General features: G+C 39.3%; 1 protein-coding gene across 2 annotated transcripts in view; it reads left to right on the top strand.

Moving 5' to 3' along the window:
• LOC140189352 (prolyl endopeptidase-like) overlaps positions 1 to 18,195 on the top strand; it is a 179,758-nt gene that overhangs the window by 127,850 nt on the left and 33,713 nt on the right. For both annotated transcript variants that reach the window (XM_072246100.1, XM_072246107.1), the window contains exon 12: positions 2,211 to 2,305. In XM_072246100.1, the coding sequence (XP_072102201.1) occupies positions 2,211 to 2,305 (95 nt within the window). The remainder of the gene's footprint in view (positions 1 to 2,210; positions 2,306 to 18,195) is intronic.

The raw sequence follows: 18,195 nt of genomic DNA, 5'->3' as shown, positions 1-18,195 counted from the left end.
TCTTAGGTAGAGGATTCCAAAGTCCAAATCTCACCCTCCTCCCCCCAACCCCCTCCCCCCAAATTTCTTTTTATCCCAGTTGTCAATATTTTATTCCGAGACATTTTATAAACTCTTCAATTAATTGAAATGAACTTTATCTGAAAAAATGAAGACATTAAATTATAAATAATGATCTTCAACTTTAAGATAAAGTGAAATAACTCCAATCCACAGTTGCTTTACCTCTTCCCCCCACAGGATCAAAGACTATAAATAAGAAAGTGGGGTTGCTATTGAACATCTAATAAGTTAGGGATGTATACAGTGGAGATGCTGGCAGTGTTGGTTGCGTTGCGATGGGTGGAGAAAGCCAGACAAGTCAAAATGTTGATATGCTCAGATTCATCCTCAGTTCTAGCAAGTTTAAGGTCTTTTCACTCAAGCAGTCGACAAGATGTACTATATGAAGTCCTTCAGTCAGTCACAAGAATTGCAAATCAGGGAGGTCAGGTAAAATTTCTATGGTTCCAGCACATGTAGGGGTGAAGGGGAATGAGAGGTTGGATGAGTTGGCAAAGAGGGCGTTAAGAAAGAAAATATAGAAATGCACATTAGTATCAGTAAAGCAGAGGTTAAGTGCGTAATCTAGGAATAAATCAACCAAATGTGGCAAGAAAGATGGGACAGGGAGGGGAAAGGGAGGCATTTATATCAAATACAAAAAAAGTGTTGCAGGTACTAGGGTAGGTAGTGGATACAGAAGAGAGGAAACTGTGTGGACTAGGTTAAGGCTGGGGCACTCTGCATTAAACAAAACATTGAAAATGATAGGGAAACATCAGACAGTGGAACATGTAGTACTGAGTTGCAGGAAGTACGGGATACAGAGAGAGATGATGAGAATTAATCTAAGGGAATTGGGGGTGCAGGAATTCACATTAAAATGGTTGCTAGGCATGGTGAGAGAGAACAGGTCAGGGTATTTTTAGCTTTCTTAAGGGATACAGGGGTTTTTTATAGGATGTGACAGATAAGCAGGAATAGGGTACTAGGATGGCCAAAGATGGGAGGATAAAGTGAAGGTTAGGGTATGTGTGGGTGTATGATTGGGTGAAGGGATTTAAAATGTAAGTCTGTTACACATTCTGGAGCAGAAGGTGGCAGTAATGCACCATTAAGCTGGGTGCCAACTGCCGTAAAACAAGAAGAAGAAGTTGCTATTTCTATGCCCATCTCTGGCACAAAGCTGGAGGTCTATGCTGAACTACGTCAGACCCTCTTCATATTAGTAATTTACCTCTTAACTCAATGGCTGAATCTGGCAATAGATTAGGCAGTCCAGCAGCGTGCCTGATAGCTACTCTCTAGCTCCTCTTGGGCTGCCATTTCTCACAGAAATACATGATGTTCAATTCATCAAATAAAGAGTTAACATTTCCATTAGGAAACATTGGCTCTGGGTGTGCATAATTCATCCCAACAATTTCCTTTCTGGGGAGCAAACTTTTTTTATATTTAGATTTTCCATAAAGCCTAGATGAAGGTCATTCAGCCCATCAACTCTGTACTGGCTCTCAGAGCAATGCCATTAATTCCTTTCTCTGCCTATTGCAGGTACCCATTTTCTCTCAAATGCCCAATAACTCCTGACGCTTGATTCTCTCTTACCATCCACCTACACTAGAAGTAATTCAATTAATCTATCAACTAACATGTCCTTGGAGCATGCGAGGTAGCCTACGTCACAGTATACGAACTCAGCACACATGGCAGAGTGTATCCTTTCCCCTGTTCATAAATTTAGTGCATTGTTGTTGAGAACTATGAAATATTTTTCAATGCCACTTCTTGCTTCTGTGTAAATGCTTTTATTTAAGTTTAACCCTGTAGCTTCATACCAGGTTACTCTAAATTCAATCATATTATGTTTGTTTTCCCCTTTTTACTGCAATAGGATTAGAGATCTCATAGTATTTAAAGTAACCAGTTATTGGCCCCTCATTGCGGTTGTGACAAGTTATGTCAAATACATTCCACAGACTTGGCTCAAGATTTTTTTTAAACTTGATTAAGCTGATCTATGAGAGGATTAAAGTGGTCCACAATTAAGGCTATAGCTACATTCTCTTTTGCAAGTTTATTTTTTAATCACTTGAAGCATCTTGAAAAGAAACTAAATGATGTAACAAATAATTGGAGAAATTAAGACGTTGTTTTAATTTTTGCAGTGTTTCAAGGCTTATTTTTGTGAGGCATCTTGGTGGTGTTTTAGCTATTGCTAATATCAGAGGAGGGGGAGAGTATGGAGAATCCTGGCATAAAGGTAAGGCAGTTAATATTAATTTGTACATTATCTATTGCATGATGACATTTCTAATACATTTGTGTTGCTTATTTATTCTCTAGTATCACTGTAAAACCATTCTCAATTTTAAATCATGTAATCAGCAGATGGAATACATATCAAAAACAGTGGATAACAATTTTACAGTGCCTTCTGCAGACAGAAACCTGTATGCCTTGGGTATTCTCCCAGTGGAAGTCCTTTTGCTTGCAGTACCTGTTCCTTAATAATCTGTCTAAGCAATTAGTTATCTAATTGTCAATCTAAATGTAAAGCTTCTGGAACTTATTATTTGTTTTATTTGTGGTAATATTACTTTATGTGTTGTGTGCGAGTTGTATGTACTGTGTCGTGCACCTTGGAACGTTGTCTCGTTTGGCAGTATGTATTTATATGGTTGAATGACAATAGACTTGGAACTTGATAATTTGTAAGCTTTAATTTTAGCCACATCAAAAACCTTGCTAAGCATCCAGGCAGGCAATTAAATCACATTTTTTAATTGATATACTTACAGTAACTATCTTCTCTAAGAAATTAATGTCTGAATGGTAAAGTTATTACTTCCAAGCCTGTGATGATTGTTCCCCATGATACCTGCTCTCTTTTTAGATTTTTATTTTTAGAGTCTTGTTCAGCCCTCAAGCATTTTGTCCCAGTGTTAACCTCTAATTTCTGGACTTGTTCTATATTTTTTTTCTCTGAATGTTAGAATTATTTTGCTACTGCTTATAGAACTCTTAAAAATCTCAAATAATTGTGACCTCTACATTGCTTTGCTTGTTTAGTACATTGACTTCTTTGCTTATGGAATTTTTATTTGAAAAGGAAATCAGTCAACATACTAAACAAACAATTTGGCATTTTTATATTGATTTTGCCACCTGCCCTTGTTTAATATTCTGATAAAAATTTTTAGATGACTTTTTTAAATATATCATTTACATTGGTAATGGACTCTGAACTCAAGGGTAGCTGAGTTACAATGTGCCATGGTAGAAGGGAGTCTAGCATTGACTCAAATACATTGAAGCAAATCATATTTAACAACTATCCAACTACATGTTAGAAATGCAGTAGGTAATACAGATTTTATTTCCATTAATTTGCCAGAAATTTTAATACAATATATTGGGGTTTAAAGAAAATGTATTTCTTGGCTAAGGTATACTGATAGCATCAGCTAAGTAAATCCATGATAAACATATAGATTTTATTTTTTCAATAATGTTCATAAATATTCTAAATTCTATTTCTATAATTGGAGAAGACAGAGGGAAAAGTTGGAACAGTAAAGTTTATTAAGAACATTACCATATCTGCTAAATATTTATCACAAAATGCCTTTAATGTTGGATTCATTTCATTAATGTTGCAAGTACATCTGAGTAATGTTCAAATACTAGCAGAAGTACAGTAACATCTGTATTGCCCACTTCACTCCATGCTTGCTGTAATCCCTTCATTGCTACCCTTCTATTCTCTTGACTCTCCCAATAATTGCTATTCAAGCTCAAAACTTCCCATTCATATCAAACATTGTCCCATCTGCTTAGAGCCATGCTTAAAGTCAAAGATGAGTTTATTGTCATGTATGCACAAGGAAAAACTTAGCAGCATCACAGATAGAAACAGCTTCCACGAGGAAAACATAATTTAAACATAAATTATACCCAATTTAGACAAGAAAAAGAAGTAAAAACACTAATACACTTATAATTGCACCAAGGCAGGTCATCTGATATGTTAATGCCAGAAATTTAAAGCTGCTGGTTAGCTGATATGTTATCTCTCATGTCCTTGATAGCAAGCATGTCCTTAACCCCTTGTGCCTCATAAGCTGCCTCCTTGTCTCTAACCTCTTCTGCTTGCCATTTTGCATATACCTCTCCTCACAACTAGCTTTCACCAGTCTGATGTAACTTGCAGACTACCTCACTGAAAACTTTCTGTATCAGATTATTCTTACTCTTTATTTTTGCAGACTTGCATAGTTCCTCAACTTGATTTATTTTTGTAACACTCCACTTCTATAATTTCGTTCCCACCACTAGCCACCTCATTTCCTCCCTATACCTTTCTGCCCTCATGGCCACTCTCGCTGGTATTTCCTGATCTGCTAGTCACTCCCCGCCCGTACCATCCTGACCTCTTAACTTTTCCTTGCCACTATAGGAGGTGCAAAGATTGTACATCACCTCCCTCACCATTATCCAGGGACCTAAACAGCTATTTTGGGTGAGGTAAAGATTCACGTGCACCTCCGACCTTCTTTTAATGCATAGGGTTCCCACAATGTGGCCTCCTCTACCCCAGCAAAATCAAGTCCAGACTAAGCAATTGGTTTTTAGAGCTCCTGCACTCTGACTGCAGTGATCATCTCAAACTCCATTTCAGCTCATTCACACACTAATGCATCGGTTCTCAGCCTTCTCCATTGTCAGGATGAGGCCCAGCACAAACTAGAGGAATAACAAATTCTGTTTGGGTAGTCTACAACCCAGTGATATAAGTATTGTATTTTCCAATACCAAATATCCTTACCTCCTTTGTTGCCCTACTTCTGTCCAATCTATTTCTGGACCTACTATTTTTGTCTCCTTTCCTAGAATTTCCTTGCCTCGTTCCCCCATCGCCTATTTTCATCTCCTTCCTTCTTGGTTCCAGCCACCTACCACCCACACATTTTACCCACTGAAAGTAGGGAAGTTGTTTCCATTGGTAGGTGAGACTAGAACTAGGGGACATTGCCTCAAGATTCAGGGAGAAGATTTAGGACAGAGATGAGGAGAAACTGTTTTTCCCAGAGAGTGGTGAATCTGTGGAATTCTCTGCCCAGGGAAGCAGTTGAGGCTTCTTCACTAAATATATTTAAGAAACAGTTAGATAAGTTTTTACATAGTAGGGGAATTAAGGGTTATAGGGAAAAGGCAGGTAGATGGAGCTGAGTTTAAGGACAGAGCAGCCATGATCTTATTGAATGGTGGGGCAGGCTCAATGGGCCGGATGGCCTACTCCTGCTCCTATTTCTTATGTTCTTATGTTGTTATGCCTTTCACCGCTCCCCGAATGATTCCCATTATTAGCTTCCTTACTTAGTACATTCCACCACTGGTGGCCTTTGTGGCCTTGCTTATTACCCTCCAGATGCAGTCTGCAGATTCACCCTCCTCCTATTCCCTTCAACTGATTCTATCTGCCTTTTCTCTCCTTGTCTGCTTCCACCTATCACCCACCTGCACCTCTCAACTCCACACCACCTCCAAATGGCTCCACCTGCCCATCATCATTCACCCCTCAATCCACCACTTACCCACTAGCCCCGCCTCACCCCACTTCCTCCATCTTTACATTGGTCATCTTCCCGTTCCATTCTCAATCCTGATACGGTGTTTCAAACCAAAATGTTGACGGTTCTCTCCCCCCCCCCCCCCCCCGATGCCGCTCCACCTGCTGAGTTCCTTCAGCAGGTTCTGCACTGTCTCTTAGTTTCATTTCTTTCTGATTCAAAGAAGTGCTGCAAGAAACTTATTAATGGATTGATTTTCCACATCTCTAAGAATAGAAGTAGTGTTCACGTGCACACTGATAGCCAGATTTATCCTTTCTTTCCCTCTTTGAATTCATTACTGTCTTTATGGTGGAAACTTAAGAATGACAGGTTGCTCGCAGCACTGCAATATGTGTGCATCATTCATTATGTGCTGTGTTGTATGACGTGGCCAATCATGGTCCCGTGGCTGTGATTGTTCTTGTTAATTTTTTGTACTGAAAGGGTTTGCTATTGCTTTCTGGGCAGTGTCTTTGCCAGATAGGTGACTCCAGCCATTATTAACACTCTTCAGAGGTTGTCTCCCTGGTGTCAGTAGTCACGTAACTAGGACTTGTGATATGCATCAGATCTTATCTACCTAATATGACAGATGTTCTCTTTCTTTTTAAACCATTTCAAAAAGGGTTGATAGCTATAATCTATAAACGGTTATTGAACTCACGAATGATACCTAATGATAAAATTAAACGCGCTTGGGAATCGGAACTTCAAGAGTCATTTTCAGATAATCAGTGGAGTAAAATTTTTCATTCAGTTAACAACTCATCTATTTGTGCCCGTCATTCCTTGATACAGTTCAAGGTAGTGCATCGGGCCCATATGTCAAAGGATAAGCTAGCGCGTATTTTCTCCAATATTAATCCTAGTTGTGACAGATGTAATACTGAGGTGGCCACTTTAACTCATATATATTGGTCTTGTATAAAGCTAGATAACTTTTGGAGAGATGTTTTTAAAACACTAACAAGAGTGTTGGATCTGGATCTACAACCTAATTTGCTTACGGCAATTTTTGGGATTATCCCATCGGAAGCAGGAAATATTCCTGTTTCCGCTCAACGTATGATTTTTCGACCTTACTGGCTAGGAGAGCCATTTTATTGAAGTGGAAGGATTCTAATCCACCTACGGTCTTTTATTGGCTCTGCTCCGTTATGTCCTGTTTAAGTTTAGAGAAAATAAGAAGTCGGACATTTGATACATCCTTTAAATTGAGCAAATATGGCGACCTTTTATCCAATATTTTCATTTAATTTGATTTATTACTCTTTCAATCTTTATTTTCGAAGTTTTAGATTTGATCAGAAGGTCTTTCTTTCTTTTTTGGTTGTATCCTCAAAATGGACTGCCCAGTCCCTTTTTATTTTTTTTTTTAATATAGTGTAGTGGTTTTTTTCTTTTCATTCAAAACCCAATGTTTTTTCCTTTCTTTTCATAAACTGGTAAGAGGAGAATTGTTATTTTCATTTTTTATACTAGTTTAACAATATCTATGATTTTGACAATGTCTATCTTAATCTTGGTTTATATTGTTACTGATATATATATATATTTGAACTAATTCTCCTCTTGATTGTGTTTATGCTTTTTTAAAATCAATAAAAAGATTAATAAAGAAAGATATGCACCAGATGCTCATGTGACCTGCTTCCATGGCTTCATGTGACTCTGATAAGGGGCTAAGCAGGTGCAGCACCTTGCATGAGGGTGACCTGCAGACTAGCAGAGGGAAGAAGTGCCTTACTCCTCTGGTAAAGACATATCTTCACTCTGCCATCCAAGCATGTGCATGCACAGTCTTTGTTTCTGTTTCCCTCTGAAAATGCCAAAAACACAAGTTGCTACAAGAAATTCTTAAATGGTCGAAATGTAAGTTTTAACAGCCTGCATGCAGAAACCACAGTGGTAAACATACTATGTATCCTACGAGTAGGTATTGTATATTAGAAGGAAAATCATATGGGAACTACAAATTTAAAATGCTGTAGGGTAAACTACATGTTTCCTTTTGAGTGCCAGGTGAAAACTGAGACAAACACTAAGCATTTCCAGACAACGATGAATCAGAGACAGTATCACTGTAGATATCTTACTGGAATATATCACGGCTAGGTTGTGCCATTTGACCGTTTTACATTCTGAATGAATCTACTATTGAAATCATGAAGACAATGTAATTAAAATGTTAGTATTTCTATTTAAATAGAAGTTCAGTCTAGCACCGCGTTTTTCCAATGATCTCAGTTAAGCGTGCTTTGATCACATCCTGACAGTTAATAAGCAATTTTCAAAGCAGCAGGTTTCAAAACTACTCACCACTCTTGAAGTACTTTTACCCCTTCCCTATTCCTAACAAACTTACAAAAGATGTTTATCATTAAAGACGAGGCATAATTGAACTATAGTTGCAACCCTTTGCAATTACCTGGTTTTCTGCATTAATTACTCATAAAATATGGTCTGATCTTCATCTAAGTCACAATAGTAGACAAACACAATCTGCCTGAACTAATAACAAACAAGCAATTGTACTACTTCACATAAATACAGAGTGCACCATTTAAACAATCAATCTAAGTTCAAAAAAGTATGTAAACCTGTGGGGCAATGCCTTCTATGAAAGTTATTTGGAGTCACGTGTTCCAATCAATGAGAGTTGTAGAGGTACTCTGCCCTATATATTAAAAAAAAAGGACACAAAGCCAGGTTACTGACAGAGCCTGCTCTTCTCAAGAAAGATCTTTTACGTGCACCATGCATCAATCAAAACAACTTTCAGAGGACCTTGGAAGAAGAATTGTAGAGATGTGTGAAGCTGGAAAAAGGCCACAGAAGCATTTCTAAAGACCTGAGTGTTCATCAGTCCATAGAAAGGGAAATTGTCTACGAATGGAGGAAATTCAGTCCTGTTGCTACTCTTCCCAGGAGTGGATGTCCTGCAAAGATCACACCTATGCTGAAGGTGGTGAAAAAGAACCTAAGGATAACAGCAAAAGACCTGCAGAAATCTCTAGAACTTGCTAAAGTCTCTGATCATGTGTCCACTATAAGAAAGACACTGAGTAAGAATGGTGATCATGGAAGAAAACCACGGAAAACTAATAACCGCTCTCCAAAAAAAAACATTGCTGCACAACTCAAGTTTGCAAAAGACCACTTGGATGTTCCACGACACTTCTGGGACAATGTTCTGTGGACAGATGAGACAAAATTTGAACTTATGGCATGTATTGGCCTGCTAGGTAAATTAGTTTTATTTATTTATACAAACATTTGTAAATGGAAATGCTTAATACAGAAAAATGTTTGAGAATGTTTTGTTCAGAGTCAGGGTAGAGATTGAAAGATGGAAATAGCCAGAATAATGAGTGATTATGCAGGAAGTTTCAGGTTAATAACTCGTCAGGGGTGATTGATAAGTTTGTGGCCTAAGGTAGAAGGAGGTGAGTTATTAACCAAACTTTCTGCATAATCACTCAAAGAGTTGAACTGCATGTGCATGTAACGAGAGCTGTATAACTCATCTCCTTCTAACTTAGGCCACGAACTTATCAATCACCCCTGCTGTGGGCACTTTCTGGAGGTCCAAGATCCGTATGCTCCACGACCGCTGGACTAAGTGTGTAAATGTAGGAGGGGACCATGTTGAAAAATAAATATGCTAGGTTTTTTAAAAAATAAAATCCTTCTACCTTAGGCCATAAACTTATCAATCACCCCTCATATTTCAAAACTTCATACATGGAAAGCTTTCAAACTAGTTTTCATAGTTGGAAACTCCTATAATCTTTCAGCATTTTATTGACACAATAGCCTGTGGGGTTTCTGTTTCTACTTATTACTTTTCCATCCATCTGTAAAGGAAAATCGACCTTTTGATATCCTGATGCTATAATTACCCTGCGCTTTATTTTGTTTATCAGCACCATGACATCATTACTTATTTCTAAATGTACCAAGGATTAATTGCAATCTGATTGCTTGCCTAATTAAATATTCCATGTATTGACCTGCTCGGTAAATTAGTTTTATTTATTTGTAAATAGGAGTGCTTAATACAGAAAAATGTTTGAGAATGTTTTGTTCAGAGTCAGGGTAGAGGTTGAAAGATGGAAAAAGCCAGAATAATGTCTTCTCCAAGGCTCTCTCCCCACCCCCCCCCCAACACACACACACACACACCACCTCTCACTTGATCTGATCTCTTCTCTCTCCATAATCTCATGTGACTCTTTTATTGAGACAATGTTTATCGCCTGTTTTGATGTCCATCTGAGTACCTTATTCTGCCCCCTAATTTTCATGGCTAAGGAGCATAACACTTGACTTTATTTTCAATCTCTACCTTGTTTTTTTATACATCTCACTGCCTTGAACAACTTGCAAGTGTCTTAACATTTGTTCCTTGTTTATACCTTGTAGTTACCTTAAAAGAGCCAGCTTCCAAAGTAATCTTTGTTATTTCTAGCAGTAACTTCAGCTGACCACAAGTAAAACTCAATTCCACAATGTACTGTTAAATTTATGTTTGTATGCCCAGCCATTATCATTTTCAGTTCTCATTCCAGGCCAGTATGTTGCGCCATACAGTCCCTTTGGGTCTAGTAAGAGTTTGGCTGCTTTGTGAGGTGGCATCCCTGGGATTTAGTTAGATACATTAGAATGAATCTATATAAGGAGAAAGTAACTCAAATCAGATAAAAGTCTAGTAGAACGATGCCAACTAGCAAGGCAGGAGACTAGAGAATGGATAAGTGCAGAAGCCTATTAAAGCATTTAGAAGCATTAGGTCACATGATTATAGCTATAAAAGTATCAGATGTTTAAAGTGTCTAAAACAGGACAGAATTGCCTCTGAAGAGTGAGCCAAGCCTACATGAGACAGGAATACAAGGAGACTACACAGCCCCTCAAGCCTGCCGTGCCATTTATTAAGATGACTGATCTGATCGTTGGTCTCAGCAGTACTTATACATACCCCATAAACCCTGATTCCAGTGTAATCCAAAATCCCCCTAAATGGATAACCCATTATCCTAAGACTGTGCCCTTTAGTTTTTGGTTCCTCTCAAAGGAGGTGTAAGGTGCTCTTTCCCTCTGCTAATCTGCAAGTCAGCCTTGAGCAAGGTGTAGCACCCAGTTAGCCCCTGAATCAGGGTCATGTGAAGCCATGGGAGCAGGTGGTGGATGGTCGTATGAGCAGTTGGTGCAAATCATAAGTCCTGGTTTTGTGACCACTGACGCCAGGCAGATAACCTCTGAAGAGTATTGATAATGGCTGGGGTCATCTATCTTGTAAAGACACTGCCCAGAAGAAGGCAGTGGTAAACCACATCGTCATTGTTGATGAATATTAAATTGGAGCAAGGTACATTATGACACTATTAAGCAAGAAATAATGAGAGTTAATTGGGAACGGCTGTATTTGGGCAAGTCCAGATCCAACATGTGGAGGGTGTTTTAATGACCAACTGTGCAGGGTACAGTACAGGACAGGGATGTTCCAGTCAGTCAGCAGGACAACAATGGGCAGGTGAGAGAAGCTTGGATGTCGAGGGAGGTAGTGAATTTAGACAAGAAGTAAAAGAAAAGTATATAAATTGTAGCAAGCTGGAATCAAACAGAGCCTTTGAGGATTATAAAGAAGCCAGAAAAGAACTCAAAAAGGCAATTAGTGAAGCCAGGAAATGCCATGAAAGCCTTGGGGAAGCAGGATTAAAGAAAATCCTAAGGCATCATGTACATACATCAGGGGCCAGGGTATAACTAGGAAGAAGATAGGTTCACTCAGGGATAAAGGTGGGAATGGGGATGTGGGTAAAGCCCTTAATGTGTATTTTGCACAAGTACTTACCAAGGAGAAGGATTTGGAGGGTAGGGAGATCAGTGCATTGAGTGTTAACTTATTTATTTTTAAATCTTTTTATTAATTATTATTGAAAATCAACAAAAAATACATTAAAGTAGTCAAATCAACATATCAATATGTACAATGAGTTAAACGATCAAATAACTGATTAAACAAGCTAAACAGTATACCAGTAATAAGAAGAAAAAACAAAATGTTAAATCTTTTTTTTTGGAAAAAAGAAAGAAAAAAGAACCCTTACTAACTAAAACAAAAAAACCCTACTAACCGAAAAAAAACGAGGAAAAAAAACATTGGGAGCACAACCCCGGAGCTATACGCCATACAAGCTTCCATAAAAGGAAAAACATCAATCCACCAACCAAATCCAATTACACAAGAATCAGAAGGGAACCATCTTAATTAACTGAAATAAAATGATAAGTAGCGGGCAAAAGAATCCCACCTTTTCTCAAAGTCAAATCGAGGATCAGAAGTTCGACTTCTAATTTTCTCCAAACGAAGACATAACATCACCTGAGAGAACCATTGTATCAAAGTGGGAGCAGAGGCATCTTTCCATTTCAATAAAATAGCCCTTCTGGCCAATAGTGTGACAAATGCAATTACACGTTAATCTGACACAGAAGTACCGTGAATATATTGAATTATACCGAACAAAACTGTCAATTTATTAGGTTGTAAATTAATTTTTAAAGCTTTAGAAATTATAGAGAAAATAGATTTCCAAAACTGTTTCCATACAGAACACGACCGAAACATATGTGTCAATATAGCCATCTCAGTTTTACATCTATAATACTGACTATCAACATTAGGAAATATTTTAGACGGTCTCTCCTTTGTCAAATAGTAACAATGTACAATTTTAAATTGAATTAGAGAGTGACTGGCACAAAACGAAGTAGAGTTAACTTCAAAGTTCGCAACCAATCCTTTGTTATCAAGGTCATGTTAAGTTCTCTTTCTCAATCTTGCTTAATCTTAATTAAAGGATAATTATACTGTTGTAATAGTAAATTATCAATTTTTCCAATAAAACCTTTCACTAAAGGATTCATTTTTTAAATAATGTCTAACAGGTCAGAATCTTGTATATATGGAAAATTACTTAAATATTCTTGGAAGAAATGTCTGACCTGAAGATATTGCAAGAAATGTGAGTGCGAGAGAGAATATTTAGTTACTAATTTCTCAAAAGACATCAATCGACCTTCTTAAGACAGCTCCATGAAGGAATAAACTCCTTTATTCCTCCAAAGAAAAAAGGTAGGATCACTAAGTGAAGGTTTAAATAAATGGTTTCGATAAATTAAACTAAGAACGTTAAATTTTTTAAGATTAAAAAAATTACGAAACTGGTACCAAATTCATAATGACTGCTTAATCATAGGATATAAATTTAGAATAGAAATTTTGGCTAGTTGTACAGGTAAAGAGGCTCCTAAAAACGAATTTAAGTAGAATTGTTTCACAGCTTTCAATTCCAAATCATCCCAAGGTGGTCATTCATTTTTATTGGTCCAATATAACCAAGAACACGCATAATGTATATTAATCACCCAATAATACATTCTTAAATTAGGCAGAGCAAGATCTCCATCCTTTTTTGATTTTTGTAAATGATATTTTCCAATTCTTGGTCTTTTATTATTCCAAACAAAAGATGAAATAATAGAATCAACCTGATCAAAAAACTTAAAACACGCTGGAGGAACTCAGCAGGTCAGGCAGCATCCGTGGAAACGATCAGTCAAAGTTTCGGGCTGGAACCCTTCGTCAGGACTGAAGAGAGAAGGGACAGAGGCCCTATAAAGAAGGTGGAGGGAGGGTGGGAAGGAGAAGACTGGTAGGTTCCAGGTGAAAAACCAGTAAGGGGAAAGATAAAGGGGTAGGAAGCAAGGAGGTGATAGGCAGGGAAGGTGAAGAAGGAATAGGGGAAAATACAATGGGTAGTAGAAGGAGGCAGAACCATGAGGGAAGTGATAGGCAGCTGGGCGAGGGGGGCAGAGTGAAATAGGGATAGGGGAAGGGAGGGTGAGGGAATGACCGGATGTTGGAGAATTCTATGTTCATACCAAGGGGCTGGAGACTACCTAGATGGTATATGAGGTGTTGCTCCTCCAACCTGAGTTTAGCCTTATCATGGCAGTAGAGGAGCCATGTATGGACATATCCAAATGGGAATGGGACGCAGAGTTGAAGTGGGTGGCAACCAGGACAACACAACAACAGACAGGATCTCCCAGATTTATGAGTATTTATGGCCTAATTAGGGAGAGTCAGCATGGCTTTGTGCAACTCAAGTTGTGTCTTACTAACTGGATTGAAATTTTTGGTGAGATGGTGTGGATGACTCATGAAGCTGTGAATATTATCTGGATGGGTTTTAGTAAGGCACTTGACAAGGTCCCTCATGGGAGGCTCATCCAGAAGATTAAAGTTTTCTCTTTATTCTTACAATCTTATTCATTTTCCCTGTAGTTAGGTGACCAGAGCTGCACACAGACTCCAAATTCAGCTTCACCAACAGCTTATACAACTTCAACATGACATCCCAACTCTTGCACTCAGCATTTTGATTTATGAAAGCCAGTGTGCCAGAAACTCTCGTTAAAACCCTATCCACCTGTAATGCCACTTTCAAGAGAATTGTGGATTTTTTTTCCAGTTCCCTCTGTTCTTCTGCACACCTCAGTGCCTTACCATTTACAGTGTATACTCAGTGGCCACTTTATTAGGTGCTTCCTGTACCTAAAAAAAAGTGGTAACTGAGTGTATGTTCTATAGTTCAATAGTTTCATTTAATATCAAAAAATGTATACTATGTACAACCTGATATTCTTACTCACCACAGGAAAAAAACCCCAAAGAATGAATGACAGAAAAAAAATGTAAGAAACCCAAAGCCCCCTGATGCCCTCCCACGCACAAGCAGCATCAATCCTCACCCCACCCCCTCGCCCAAATTATTCTAGCATAAAACATCAGCAATCCCACCACCCACCATGACACCAAAAGCAAAGCCCCCAAAGAGGGATCATGGTCTACAGTCCATCAAAAACTAACTGTTCACTTCAACATTTTGACATCCCACAGGCTCTCTCTCACGAACAAGAGAGAGGTAGTGCAACAGGAGAGACAATAGTCGCTATTTCGATGTTACAGTCAGTCTGAAGTGTTGCTTTTTATATCTCAAGTTCCCTGGCTTGAGAATCAGCAAATCATTTACTGAGTGCAGAGCCCTCTGTCAGCCACTCTCGCTGTCTTCGATGTTCCGGCTCCCACGCCGCTTCAGTACACATCACCGGCGAGAATTTGTGTCACAGGGCTGTGCAGGCACCAAAGTCGCCCGACTTCAAGCCAAACCTAGACATACTGAAACACAGCTGATTAGTGTGGTCTCTGCTGCTGTAGCCCATCCACTGCAAGGTTTGACAAGTTGTGTGTTCAGAGATGCCCTCCCACACACCACTGCTATAATGCGTTGTAATTTGAGTTACCGTCTTCCTGTCAGCTTGAACTAGTCTGGCCATTCTCCTCTGACCTTTCTCATTAACAAGGCATTTTCACCCACAGAATTGATACTCACTGGATGTCTTTGTTTATCGCACCTTTCTCTGTAAACGCCAGAGAATGTTGTGGGTGAAAATCCTAGGTGGTCAGCAGTTTCCAGGATGCACAAACCACCCTGTCTGTCACCAACATTCACTCCATGGTCAAAGTCACATCATTTACATTTCTTCTCCACTCTGATGTTTGGTCTGAGCAACATCTGAACCCTTTGATCATGTCTATGCTTTTATGCATTGAGTTGCTGTCATATGATTGGCTGATTAATATTTGCTTTAATAAGCAGGGATACAGGTGTACCTAACAAAGGGGCCACTGAATGTAAGTCTTATTCTTGTTTGTTCTCCCAGACTGCAACAGCTCACACTTGTCTGCATTAAATTCCACTTGCCATTTTTCAGCCAGTCCAGATCACATTGCAAGCTTTGATAACCTTCCTTGCTGTCTACTACCAACCTTAGTGTCATCTGCAGATTTGCTGATCCATTTTACTGCAAAATCATCCAGATTGTTGATATACTGTAGGTGACAAACAACAACTGACCCCACACCGATAGCAGCAGCACACCTTTAGTTACAGGTCTCCTGTCAGAGAGGAAACTAATCTGCTACAACTTTCTGGCTTCTACGAAGCTAATGTCAAATCTAATTTACTACCAGACCCTGAATGCTAAGCAATTGAACCTTGACTGACCTGCTGTGCAAAACCTTCTCAAAGGCCTTGCTGAAATCCATATAGACAACATCCATTGCCTCTCCTTCATCAACTTTCCCGATAATCTGTTTGAAAACTCTTAAGATTGGTTCAACGTGACCTGCCATGCACAAAGCTATGTGCCTATCTCTAATCAGGCCCTGTCTATCCAAATACTTATTTATCCCGTCCTTTAGAATACCTTACAATAATTTACCTACTGCTGTTTGCAAAATCACAGGCATATAATTTCCTAGCGTATTCTTGAGCCTTTCTTAAACATTTCCTCATCAAGGAAGTGCAGTAGTCAATTTGTATGCAGCAAAATGCCACTAAACATCATACTAATGACCTGATAACATGTTTTAACGTTATTACTCCAAAAATAAATATTGGCTAAAACCTTCCTACATTTTTGAAATCTTTTACGTCCACCTAGAAGTCATTTAGTTTAACAGCTCGTTCAACTAGAATGCTGGCAGGGCAAGACATTTTGTAGGATGTTTCAGAGAACAAATAAACATGAATAATGATAACTTCTGGGTTATCTTATAAAGTTACTTAGTTGAGGTTTATTGTCATATGCATTAGTGCATGTATGTACAGGTACTTATTTGCAAATATATCACAGGTACATAGCACCATAAAAGCAGCACTCACTAGAAAAACAAATTAAGCATAAATTACAGATAACTCTTTTATGAAAAACACAATTAGAACAAAACTTTCAGTAAGATGGCAACGTGCTCAGGCGCAATGGTTTCTAAGGGCCCAACCGAAGGTGTTACTGTCTTTTGTAAACGTATTGCAAGACCCTACTGGACATTAAGAAGTTAAGGTACTGCGGGTCTACCCCATCAGCAAGTTGCTCGTTGATAGAGAAACTGAAGGAGCTGGAAGGTGCTGATCATGCTGCTGCCTGTGCCATAGAGGCGTCGGAGGAATTGGTGCACAAAGACAGTGTGGAGTCTTAACAGCGAGTGATCATCGTACTTGCTTTTGTTGTGATCATAAGACCCTTTTGGGCATTGTTAATGTGGAGTGCTACAAATTCAGTTCGCTGATTTATTGGCTGATGGTGGAGCTGCACGGTCTCAGTTAACAGTGAGCACAAGGCCTCAAGCCGCAGTGTAGCCTGTTTAGTGCTGCCCAGGAGAAAAGTGTTGGAGTCCATGTGGTGTTCTGGGGCTGGTGTGGTGTGTCCAATTTGTAGTCAATATTCGATCAGCAGAAGGCAAGCCATATTGTGTTCAGGACGGTGACAGTATTGCCAAAGTATCTTCCCCAAGGTTCATCACCTACTTATGGTGGAGGGGCTTGTGAATTCCCAAGAGCAATGCTGCCTGGAGCTTAGCTCCTGGTAGGGTCACTCATGACAGTAAGGTCAAGGGGGAAGTTCCAGACAAAGAGCGAACCAAACAAGACCTCAGTGGTGGAGCTGGTGGAAGATGATGACCCATCACAATGGCAGTGAAAGCAGAGGAAGGCTGCACCAGTGATGGTCCCCTGCCATCTTGTGTTCTGTGCCACTGGACCCTGACCCTGACCCTGATCTGTCAATTATCATTTGGTGGCTGCCCATGCATCAGCCTCCTCACTTCAGACAAAGTCACACTGGCATTTTCCATTGAGAGTCCACCCTAACATCCTGGGTCAGCCTCTACAGCTACCTGAACACCCACTAACAGACAGCCCTTTGGGTGAACATCGTACTTGACTCCAGTGATCACACCACTAAAATGCAGTGGTGATTCACATTTTGCAGTTTGGTTCAAGAACTGAATAAAGTAGCTGTTCTTGAAATTGGTGATGTGGGACTTCAAGCTTCTGTACCTCCTGCCCAGTGGTATCCGTGGAGATCGTTGATGATAGAAATTGGCTTTTGAGGCAGTATCTTCTGTAAGTACTACCAGTGGTGGGAGGGATGTGCCCATAATATATTGGACAGAGTCCAATACTTTCTGCAGCTTCTTGCATTCCTGTGCATCCATATTGCTGTTTCATACCATGACGCAACCAGTCAGGATACTTTCAACCATACATCTGTCGAAGTTTGTTAGTATATTGATGCATTTATAATTGCATCTATGTGCTGGGCCCAGGACAGGTGATCTGACATGTTAATACTCTGCAATTTAAAGCTGCTGGCGTTCTCCACAATCTTTTCTCCAATGTCGACTGGCACCTGTTCTCCCTTCTTCCCTTTCCTGAACTCAGTAATTATCTCTTTACCTTTGCTGATATTGAGTAAGAGATTGTAGCTACTGCACCATTCAACATGGTATCCATCCCAAAGCGCTCCAGTAAGCTGACTTATTGCCATCTGTGATTCCTCCAACAATAGTAGTGTTGTCAGCAAATTTGAAGATGGCATTGGACCTGTGCTTAGCCACACAATT

Source organism: Mobula birostris, chromosome 2 (assembly GCF_030028105.1).
Source record: "Mobula birostris isolate sMobBir1 chromosome 2, sMobBir1.hap1, whole genome shotgun sequence".
In the NCBI taxonomy this organism is placed as follows: domain Eukaryota; kingdom Metazoa; phylum Chordata; class Chondrichthyes; order Myliobatiformes; family Myliobatidae; genus Mobula; species Mobula birostris.
Note: the sequence above shows the minus strand (reverse complement) of the source record. Positions and strands in the feature narration are given on the sequence as shown.